The sequence below is a fragment of the Eucyclogobius newberryi genome, unplaced genomic scaffold (assembly GCF_026437365.1).
Source record: "Eucyclogobius newberryi isolate DKJ021-1_F unplaced genomic scaffold, fEucNew1.0.hap1 SCAF_3, whole genome shotgun sequence".
NCBI classification, from domain to species: domain Eukaryota; kingdom Metazoa; phylum Chordata; class Actinopteri; order Gobiiformes; family Gobiidae; genus Eucyclogobius; species Eucyclogobius newberryi.
In genome coordinates, this window is record NW_027315945.1 from 24,350,025 (window position 1) to 24,361,257 (window position 11,233).

An 11,233-nucleotide genomic window follows, 5' to 3' on the forward strand; every position below is an offset into this window, starting at 1 on the left:
AGAGATTTCATTATTACAATGACAATATAGGTAAGGTTTTTCATTATATTTCCTTATACTATTCCTTCTATAAGTTTTGAAAAATGCTGTATATTACCAGAATGTCGGTTTGTACCGTGAGCCTCTGACTTGGAGGATTTGCATATTTTCTTACTTTTACTGACAGTGGTTTAGCATGCAGTGACAAAATCATACATGTATGCATGTGTGAAACATAACACCTAAACACACGTTTGGCATAAGAATCTAATTTCAAGATAAAGCTCAAACACATAATGTAGCTCTGACATTTTGTGTCAAATGATTGTATTCTGAAGAGTGTAGTCACTGGGAGATGCAGAAAGTCACAAGGCAAAAATCACCATGAAATAGTAAAGTTCAGTTCCAGCTGATATTTATTTCCTTCTTTGAAAAAAGTTCTGTACACAAGTTTATATCAACAATCTGACAGGCAGTGAATGGACACAATTTAGCTGGCATGAGTCTCCCCCCCTTTGAGCCCCTACGAAGGATGGTTCCTTTGTATATGGCATGATTAGACAATAAATGAACGAAATCTACACAGCATATTGCACAGGATGAATGAAAAATAAAGTTAATATATTTAAAATGCTTTGATATATATAAAAATGAGTCCTGAACTGACCACCTCATAAGTGTAAGAGTGTAAAAGATAGCAGTTCAAGACAGTGCCTGTCCTTGATAGCAACAACGTACATAAACACACAATCTTTTTGCTTTATGATACAGTCAAATATACAAAGATCGAGTTCACGTTTCATCATTTTTCGTTTTTCATTTTTTTCTTAAAAACACAACAGCTAATAACCTGAATCTGAAATACAAATGCTATTCACCATGCCATAAAGATACTAAAACAATTATTAGCTAGTTAGCGGACAAGTAGAAAAGATTATATATTCAAATACAATGAGAAACGCAGTACAAGTAGATGAACTCAAGTCAGAAATTTGAATATGCTTGCTGTTCTCACTTTTGTTGCTTGTTATTATGTAACCTGTCCGGTAGATCTGACATCAATTCATGACAAACAGTGACAAACAAGTCAAATTTAAAGCTACAATCTCCTCATGTTGTTGTCATAGGCAGGATTATCAGAAAGGAAACGCAACAAAATTAAGGAGTGGTTTGTTGGAGAGAGTGATGCTGTTGGAAAACCACGTGGTGCACAGGCAGCGTGTGTGCCTGTGCCTTTAAGAAGTCTGCAGACTTGGCACTGTAAACGTAGGAGGGAGGCTGATAGAAAGACTGGTGCTGCGTTCAAGTGCTATCGTTCATATCTAGAAGGGATCTATATTTAATATGTCACGTGGGTCAGCAATCAAAAGAGTGTCACTCCCAACTGCTGGTAGAAGATTGTTTCCCTGTAATAGTAGTTTGGTGCCTTGGATTAATAAATTAAAACAGTACAATTCTCAAAAGTATAAGGTAAGCATGAGCACTTGAAGGCAGCATTGAAACCAGCCTACCCATGTCTAAAAATTAGGAAATCCAATACAACTGTATTAGGCTACACACGCCGATTGTTGACTTCCCCTTTTCCATATAGATTTGTACAAAAATACACTGAGAAAATAAACAAACTGTTTCTTCTCTTTAAGTGTCCAAAAAGTGTGTACATTTTGATATAAAAAGAACTTAAAAAGTTGTGTGTCCGTAAAACTCTAGCCCTTCGCCTGAGAAGGAAATGTGACAGACATAGTGACAAAAACAACAGGACTAGTACAAGAAATAAAAAAATGATCAAGTCAAAAATGCTTGGCCCAGTATATAAATACAATATCCAGTATAAAATGGCATCTGACACATGTACAAAAAAAACAAAGCTCAGAGAATGAACAAAAAAAAAACAGTGAGGATTTCTCTATAGCTATCATCTGAAATAAACAATAAACAATTTGGTCCTGAATCGTATAGAGAAAGTGTATATAAAGTTCAGCACAGATTTGAAGTTGAATCCTGAAGAAGTTTGAAACATTACAACAGCTGGTGATTATTTCAATGTCCATATTTTGTCTTTAGAGAGAAAGAACCGAAGTGAGCGCCACCTATCCATTTTAAATACTATCAAGACTAAAGTGTTCTCACAGAAAATCTCAGCACAAGATAGGAACAAAGTCGGCGATCATGCTTTTAACGTGTTTTTTGCGTTTGAAAATACTTGAAAACTTAAAAAAAAAACGACAACCCACCTCGGTTTATCAAAAAAGAAAAAGCAAATCCCTCTTTGTGACACACAACAATAAACCTGTCGCACGACACAGCAGTCCTATTGTACCTTGTTAGTGGTGTTCACTTGGAGCGTTCAAACTCGTGAAATGTCCCCTTTTTCTATTAAAAAAGTGAACGGCGGACCGTGAAGCTATCGTGCAAATAAATCACAGTTTAAGTTCAAAACAGTCGGAGCTGAGGAGCGTGTCAGTGCGCGCACATCTGCCGCTACAGTCTGCTCTCTCCCTCTTTTTCATCCACTTCTTTTAAGCCCGAGTCCACAAAACACAAAGTTTGTTTTCCAGCGACTTGCAGGGCGAGGGAAAGAGGTTTGCACCGGGGCTTTGTCGCTCTATAGCCTGGCGCGCCACGCAAACTACGAACGCCCACTTTTTCTTTTTTCTTTTTTAGATTTAACTTAATTTCAAAGAGTCACTTTTTCTGCGCTCAGTACGTGAACACGAGATTGGAGATCGTGGACTCGAGCCAATCCCCGGAGATCATCTCGCTGACCTCCGGTGTGCAGTAGTCGGGGAACTCAAAGTGGGACCCCCCGGAGCCGGACTCAAAGTTCAAATCCAAGTCTCTGTCCAGCGCCGAGGAGCCGAAGCCGCTGCTCAGGGACATGCCGTCGAAGCTCGGGCTCGGGTTGATGTCCAGTAAGTCGTCCTCGAACTCCTCGTCCTCCGAGGAAGACGACGAGGACGAGGAGTGGGACGAGTGCGTGGCGGAGGGAGTCGGCGACGAGGAGCGGCGACTGCTGGTGTACGTGTGGCCCCCGTACAGCCCTCCCGCCCCGGTGCCGCCGCTCCCGCCGCCGCCGCTCGTGCTTCCGCTGCTCGTGCTGCTCGTGCTGCTGGTGCTGGAGCTCGGGGAGTGCGCGTCCTCCTCCCTGCAGCCCGCCGCGTCCTCGTACAGGCTGAGCGGGTCGCTGCTCTCCGCCGAGCTGCTGAGCGTGGGACTGGCCGGGACCACCACCGAGGACGCCGGGTTGGCGAAGACGTAGACCCGCTTGGGCTTCTTGGAGTCCTGGCCGTGCTTGGAGGAGAAAGGCTTGGACTTGTAGAGGGAGTTGTGATGCTCTGAGTCAAACGCTTTGGTGTTGAAGACTGATTTGTGTGGCTTCGGTGACTTGGAGCCACTCTTCCTGGATGAAGATGTCTTATTGTTTGTGCTGGTGTTGTTCGAGCTGCCGCTGACTTTGTCCGCCTTGTCGCCGGGTTTGGACGCGCTTGACTTGACTTTCTTCCTGGGCCGGTACTTGTAGTCGGGATAGTCCGCCATGTGCTTGAGCCGCAGCCGCTCCGCCTCTCGGATGAACGGGATCTTGTCGCTGTCTCGCAGCAGCTTCCACCGCTTGCCCAGCCGCTTGGAGATCTCCGCGTTGTGCATGTCCGGGGACTGCTCCATGATCTTCCTCCTCTCGATCTGGGACCACACCATGAACGCGTTCATGGGCCGCTTGATGTGGCCGCTCGGGGTCTTGCACCACGCCGGGTTCTCCCCCAGCTTGTCCCCCGCGGTGGATGACGCCGTGGAGCCCGGGGAGAGAGGCGAGGCGGCCGCGTCCATGTCCATGCACGCGCCGGAGTCGGAGCTCGAGTCCCCGCCGAAGAAGGAGAGCGCCTCTGCGGTGCTCTCCGTGTGGCTCATTTTCTGCACCATGCTGTCCGGTGCGAGCGCGCGGAGGGAGAGCAAGTACAGGCTTTCTCTCCCCCTCGTCACCTTAAAGCAAGCTCAGCGCTTTTTCAGCCACTCTTCACAGTTTGCGCTGCGTAAAAACAGTGTAAAACAGTTGAGTCCTGAGAAGTGCGCTCCAGTGTAGCCCCAAAAGGCCCGGATATGTTGTTAAAAAAAGTTTAATTTCCAGGGTTTAGTATGTGCCGCGCGGCTCTCTCCAGTCTCTGCCGTGCTCTCGTCAGGCTCTGAGTCTACTGAGCGCCGGACTGAGTGAACACGCGTCTTTGAAAGGCTCCAACAGTGTGTAAGGTATCAACCCTGTTCACTCTCCTACAAACAAAAGCCATGCATGCTGAGTGTGGGGAAAGGCAGTCTTGAGCGAGTCACACTGTCCGCCTTTCCATTTGCAAAAGCTGCAGTCGAGTTTCCAGCAAGCTTCCAAAAAACCGGCCCTTTGCTTCAATTTATCCCTTCCCAGATACAACAGCGATAAAAATCCACCAATGGGACGCTGTCGCTAGCCTGCCTCCGCGCCAAATACACGCCCCTCTTGGCTCCCATTGGCTCAGAGAATCTAATAATAATCAGCGCGTGCAATGAGGAGTCTCGTGTCTGACCTCATTCCAGAATACAACAAGAAACTTCATTTTTTTTCTCAACAGACATGGCTTATGTTATGGACCCCTTCTCTGCTCTGCCTCACCGCGAGCATGTGTGTGCCATTAGCATAGATCCATATGGGAAGTTACCATATGGAAACTTCACTCCGTACACCCTGTTCTACTCGGGTAATAGAGTGGTACTAAAGCCATAGACACGAGGAAAAGCATGTTTTGGAATAGAGTTATTGTAATAAACACAGCATAATTATTACACAGGTATAGCCTTGTTGTTGCGGAAACTTTTTGCTACTTTTTTTTTCACTTGTTATGATTTTTGCCAACTTTATCTAACGCGTCCCTTCTTTTTTTTAATTTATTTCTATTAATTTGTGTCCACAGGTGGTTGCTGTCACGCTCTCTGTGTCTGAGCAGAAAGTGTTTCCACGGCGCCTCTCTCACCAATGAAACGTCTCCCGTGCGCAGCGTTATCGTTAGTCTGGTGTGAAGATTGGAAGCCAACTGTATAACCTCTCTCCCTCCCTCTTTCCCTCTCTCTGGATCAGGCGGGGCAGGACTATTTTCTTTCTTTCTTTTTTTTTTTTTTTTTGTGTGTGTGTGTCAAATAACGCACAATCCAGATCTCCAGGACGCTAAACCCGGCGCGGAGACAGTGCAGCCCCGTTTTAAGTGACAAACTGCCCGGGCGCGCGCCGACATAAACCCGCAGCTTCTCCGGTGACAGACAAATAAACACATGGCACTGTGCGTAAGTGGCGCACGTGGTCACTTTTACGCAGAGGTAACGCGGGGTTTCACGCGTATGGATCATAAACGTTTCATCACACTGGTCAGATATATATTTTTCAAACGATCTAAAAATCCTCAATTATCCAAGTGATTAATTGATAAGATATTTTTTTTCTTCTTTTCTTTAATCATTATTTCAGTGCGAAGGAAGTTATAGTCTTTGTAATTTAATTGGCTCGGAAATGTATTAGTATTATTGGTACATCAGTGCGCTTATCAATGGGGTGGGATATGAAAAGCAGAATTGTGACACACGAGGCAGACAGCAGCAGGCAGGACGTGGAGAGTCACCGCTAGATGGCGTTGCAGAGCCAGACAGGATTTGGGTCCGAGGGTAAAAGGGATCAGAGACCAAGCGCACAGAGCAGTTACCAGAGGTGAATTACATAATGTCTCAGTGCAATAGGAAGGCATATAAAGCCCTTTGCCTCCTCTCTTTCTGTCAGCGTAATCAGCCTTCATTTTGCTCCAGACAGGTGACAAAGGACAGATCTTTGTCAAACGTGAGCCACCAGCCTCAATGAATCTTTTAACTTCTAATAGAGCAAGAGAATGATGTCTAATGTCTGCAGCGTGTGGTCAATGTGAAGGCCAACCAGTCACATGATCATAAAGCCATTTAGCCAGCCCTTGTGCCACGGAGTAATCGTTAACTCAGAACAAGATGGAGATAATGCAGATCTGAGCATATGAGGAGAGAGACAGAGGTGACTGGGATCACCACAGGGAAATTAGTATTGAGGCAAGGTACTCACCTTACCGGATGCAATTCACTGGCTACAATTATGTTCAATATGGGCTCATATCTTCAGCGCATCCAAGTAAAGCATTGGGTAATTGGGCTCCAATTTGTGTGTTCATGGAGCAGAACCTGCAATGGAAATAAAAATATGAAATCGTAAACTCAATGATTTCTAATAAGGAGGCACAAAAAAGTTATAACACACATTTATTTGGCATGATTGTATGTCCTAATCGTTCTGGAACGACTGGAGTAACTTAAATAACACACTGATCATAAAATCCTAAGGGTCATTTGAGCAACAACTCTTTAACAGTGAGAATCTATGTTTACAAGGACAGGGCCAACTGTCAAGGAACAGCTGTGGACATTATCTTTCAGCACGCTACACTTCTTATATACAAGTATAAGACAATATACATCGAACTGAAAGCAGAAAAGTTAGAGTTTTCTCCTCATCCATGTTTTGTTTGATCATTCATCATATAGGCTTTAGCTTTGACACTACAGCATTGCCCAGTCTGCACCTAAAGATGTTTTACATTCATTTAATCCACTTGCATCCATAGATTTATATGGGACATTGTAACTTCAAAGGCCGTTTTCTCAAAATGCAGACATAAAGATCGGCCCTTAAAGTAACAGCTCAACCTTTACAGTCTTGTACTTGTGCTTTTGATGGGTCATAAAGAAGGATTTATTTTGTATCTAATTCCACACCTTATGAGTTTATATGTTTTTTGCTCCAAAAATAGGCAAAATTAGCTTTGTTTAAAATGCCGAATTTCAGTCAGATCAAGTTTACTCAAATATATTTGATATTCAAAATCCTCTGTATATTTTTTGTCCATGTCTACAAAATTAATTAAGAAATTCAAACCTGGTTCTATCATTTTTCAGTTTCATATGTCCCAAATCTGCCATTTTTACATGTAAAATGCCTTGAATATTTGACAGCATTAGATGATCACAAACTTGTAACTCCTTTTCTCTTACATTTACGTAAATAAACCACAGAATCCAATTTTCCCCCCTATTCACATTAAATCGTGCTGCCCGGTGGTCGAGTGGTTAAGGCACAGCACATATGCCAGGCTCCAAGTGAAGCCACAATTTACTGCATGTCCTGTTCAAGCTGTTCTTACCTATCTAATAAAGCCTACTGACCAAACTCAAAAGCATTTATACACACAGAGATGACTCTATATTATAGAGGTGATATTGTGAACAGCCACTGAACAACTTTAAATGTGCATTCACTTCTGTCTTTTGCTTTTAACCTATGCAGTCCACAGCAATCTTCCACTCCAGCACTATTACACTGACTGAAGTACAGGTTTGGGTACTTGTGATAAAAACTTTTTTAGACCGTGCACCTGGAGGGACAGCTGAAAAGTTGATCAGTTGAACTACTTATTATCAGCTTGTGTGTAATAAGCAAATGTCCTCCATTGTGCTGGCTCCTATTTTACATGCAGATAATAAACAGGACCTTTCACCCACTTGGGGCTCATAGTTCACTTGAATGCGAGTCTTTCTTGGCTGCCCACACTTTTGTCTGTCCCTGTGTGTGTCTCCCTCCCTCTCCGCTCTGCCTGTGTCTCTGTCTCTCTCCCCCTGTGTGCACATTAGGATGCCGTGCACACATGACCTGCAGGATAAGTAGCGCATTCAAACTTTGCTCTCGCTGCTTTTTGTTGGAGTGAGGCGCAGCTGCCACGCGAGTCCGAGTGGGTCGCGTGCCAGCCTTAATCTCAACAGGTGTTCTTTTGGGCCACTCTCTCTCCACTCTCTTCTCTTTGTCTGTACTAGCTCGCCCCTCCCCCCGCCCGTGGTACTTTGGGTTTAATAAGTAGGCTACTTCTCAGGCCCGGCCCCACTCCCAGATAATCCAAACTTGTCTTTTGTTATTCTGATATTGGTTGGATTAGTCTGTTTGTGAACAGCTGCTTTGTTGTTGATTATGATTTACCAAAACATAAAAACTAAATATTACAGAAGTGTACTCAAGTTATCCTGACTTTTATAATGATGTTTTTATGTAGTATTTTTTGAAGAAACTAATTATGCTTTGATTGAAATTTGATATGATCAAAAAAACAAGAACACAATGAAAACATTTCAATACCAAAAGTTTAAAAAAAATAGAATATCCAATATTAGACTAAGATTAATAGTGCACTGCAAATTGTCTTCGGCATTTGCGATCCCACTCAGAACTATGTATTTAGGCCTCAAAACTCCTGTCATGGACACAATAAATGGATACCACTGGAACATATGGCTGCAGGGGACAAGGCTGTCAGGAAAAAATGGCTGACACAAACTCAACCAATGATCAAGGACTCGACGGACATTGTAATAGACATTTTGTTGTTGTTGTTGTTGTTGTTCTTTCTCTGTGTTTAAAAAAAAATACATGAAAGAACACTGAAACAAAGAAAATATATGAAAAAAACACATTAGTGTCAGAATATTGATCTGATAACGATACCAATTTTTTTTAACGAATTTTGTATGAAATTGTAATGAAATTATATTGAAATTATAACAGATAGCACACACACACACACACACACAAATACTTATTTTAATAAACATTTAAGTGTGGCGAATGTGACTATCATTATTATTTAGTGTTTCCTGAATCTAAATGTAAACTCACTGTGCCTTAAGTTAATGAGAGAGAGGAAATATTCAGAAATTTTAGTCCAAACATATTTTTTAAATTTACTGTATATAAACATGTTACTAGCAGCTCTGGGTTATTAAATCATCTGGAACATATCATTACCCTTCGTCATTTACCAAAGGATTACTTATCTAAAGTTTCATTTGGCTAGAACTCGTTTTTCCCATTCCAATAATGCGCCATTATTTGATTTCCTTTTGTCCTCATTCAAATCCAAAGCGTCTTGTTGTAACCCTGTCTTTATCTCCGCTGCTCAGTTTAGGTCAGTTCGTTTCATTGGCATGAATGTTGGATGAAGTGCGTTGCCAAATCACCCCAGAAGCTTGTCCATCTCCTCCTCGGATAAATCTGATCTGAGGTCATCTGCTATTCAGAAAACTGACACCATATGGTCAGCCACCCACTCACAGTACTCAGGCTTTCATGAAAACTTCAGATCTTCCCATATGCAATATTGATGAACCTGTGTGTATTCACTGTTTGTCACTGAGCGTCCAAGCGAACAAGTGTAACTAAAACTCGTGAAATTACAATATATCTGACAATGAGTTTGATTCTTATAGTATTTTATAATCCAACGGTGTATGACAGAGTTCAGAATATAGAGACAGATGGTGGTCTCGGAAACCTGATGTCAGTGCACTGAGAATAGAGCCCAGGCCGTTTACAGGCCTCAGGGAGTTCAGAGCAGCAAGAAGAGAAGCAGCGACTATTGAGTGGTGGTTCAGACATATGGAGTATTACAAGTTTCTTCCACAGTCAAGATGCTGTGCGTTTTATATAATCTATAACCCATGAGATGCAATGTATTAGAGTTAGTAGTGAGGAAAACCGTTGAAGCAATACGTTAATATCTTAATAAAACTATAGCCTGCCCTGAGGGATGCAATTAAAAGGTATTGTGTGTGGGTGTCTTGCCCGGGGACACATCAACATGATGCTCTCTGGTTGCTGGGAAAACTCAACCAAAGTTTTGAAGATTTTATTGAATGATTTACCATTTTGGAGTGTCCTGAGCAAACTTATGTACCAAGAAAAGAAGCGAAACAGTAAATATTGACTGATAATGATTGATTTAAAGAACCAGAGACAGTGGCATGGACATTATATCACTTTATATACCACTTTTTGTTTCACTAAAAGGTCTGATTTGGTAATGTTTTAGTAGGTGGTGTGTATGTCGTTGTATTTCCAACAAAATAAGTGTGTCAGGGCTCAAAAGAGAGTCATTCTTTTTAACAATATAATCAATACAAAAGGAGCAAAAGGTTGTTTAAAATTCCTAGAAAGTTTGCATCTTCTTTTCCAATATGGCTATCTCCACCACCACCACAACAACAACAGCCATATCGTTAAAAAGCATATCCTTTTTACACAAGAATCTACTCGTATGTTTTCAAGGATATGATCAGCTGATAAAAATATTGTATTGTGCATGCCACTACATGCCTCGCGCCGCACAGTGTAAGCCCCGGAACAGATAACCTTTGCAAAGATGTATTTCTTGGAGTAGCCTTTATTGAAAGTCTAATTTATAAAAAACAGAAAGCTGCCCTGAATACAAATAGAGAATTAGCCACATATCTACAAGTATGTACAAATCAGTCACAACCGGTATTTACTGGAGCATTTCATTCAAAATCAATGCTAAGTAAGTTTAGCAAGGAAAAAAAAAACATTGATTCGTCCCGGTGTATGTAAACATCTCACTTGAGTTTGTCCAATGACCAGTGTTAGTGCGGTGAGTATTGAAAGGTCAACGTGGCTGATCTAGGACAGCATGAGGTTCCTGCATTAAATGGGATCATAAATGAAGATGGATCAGGAGGATATGACCATACATTTATACATGCACTTACAGGACAATAAACAGGGAAAATATATCTGCTTTGGATCAGGAAAGGAGAGACAAACATACTGCGCATCGCCTACAATGTAATGATCACAATTTAGGAGAGGAACGCAAAACATGAAAGCAAAAACTAAGAAAATGCTTTATTATTGCGCTTATGAGTGACATATTTTCGATATGAATGTATAATAATTTGGCAACATTATCAAAAACCTGGAGTGTACTGTTTTTTAGTCCATCTTATCTCCATTTCTGTCCATTTGCAGCTTCTGTTTTAACACAGTTTTATATTGACAATATGCGAACATGGCCTTAGCGGTATTTGAGTGGGACAGTTACATCATTATAAAACTAACACTAGACGTAATAGGATTTTTTTTATGCTAGTGAAAAGCCTTTTTACTCTTGTAGAATTGATTTGTTGTATTTCTAATTTTTGATTATTGCTGCAAAGGTGAGTTAGACCACTGGCCAGAGAAAAGGGGTTGCCCCCCCCAAAGTTACCACATACTATTCTGTTATGCCCCAGGAAATATTCAAGTTGCCAAAGTAGTTTAATTAAGCAGAAAAATGCAAAATGTATCTTTAATTACTGGTAATTATGCAGATGACACTCAGATCTATGT

General features: G+C 41.8%; 1 protein-coding gene across 1 annotated transcript; it reads right to left on the bottom strand.

Annotated features, from left to right (window-relative positions):
• Window positions 1-377: 377 nt before the first annotated feature.
• On the bottom strand, window positions 378-4,386 carry sox4b (SRY-box transcription factor 4b). Its single transcript, XM_072461430.1, has one exon. The coding sequence runs from the start codon at window positions 3,895-3,897 to the stop codon at window positions 2,680-2,682; it is 1,218 nt and encodes a 405-aa protein (XP_072317531.1). The 5' UTR covers window positions 3,898-4,386; the 3' UTR covers window positions 378-2,679.
• Between the last annotated feature and the right edge of the window lie 6,847 nt (window positions 4,387-11,233).

What these genes read in the sequence shown, in the direction of transcription:
- sox4b (XM_072461430.1), bottom strand. Translation starts at nt 3,897, where the DNA reads ATGGTGCAGAAAATGAGCCACACGGAGAGCACCGCAGAGGCGCTCTCC.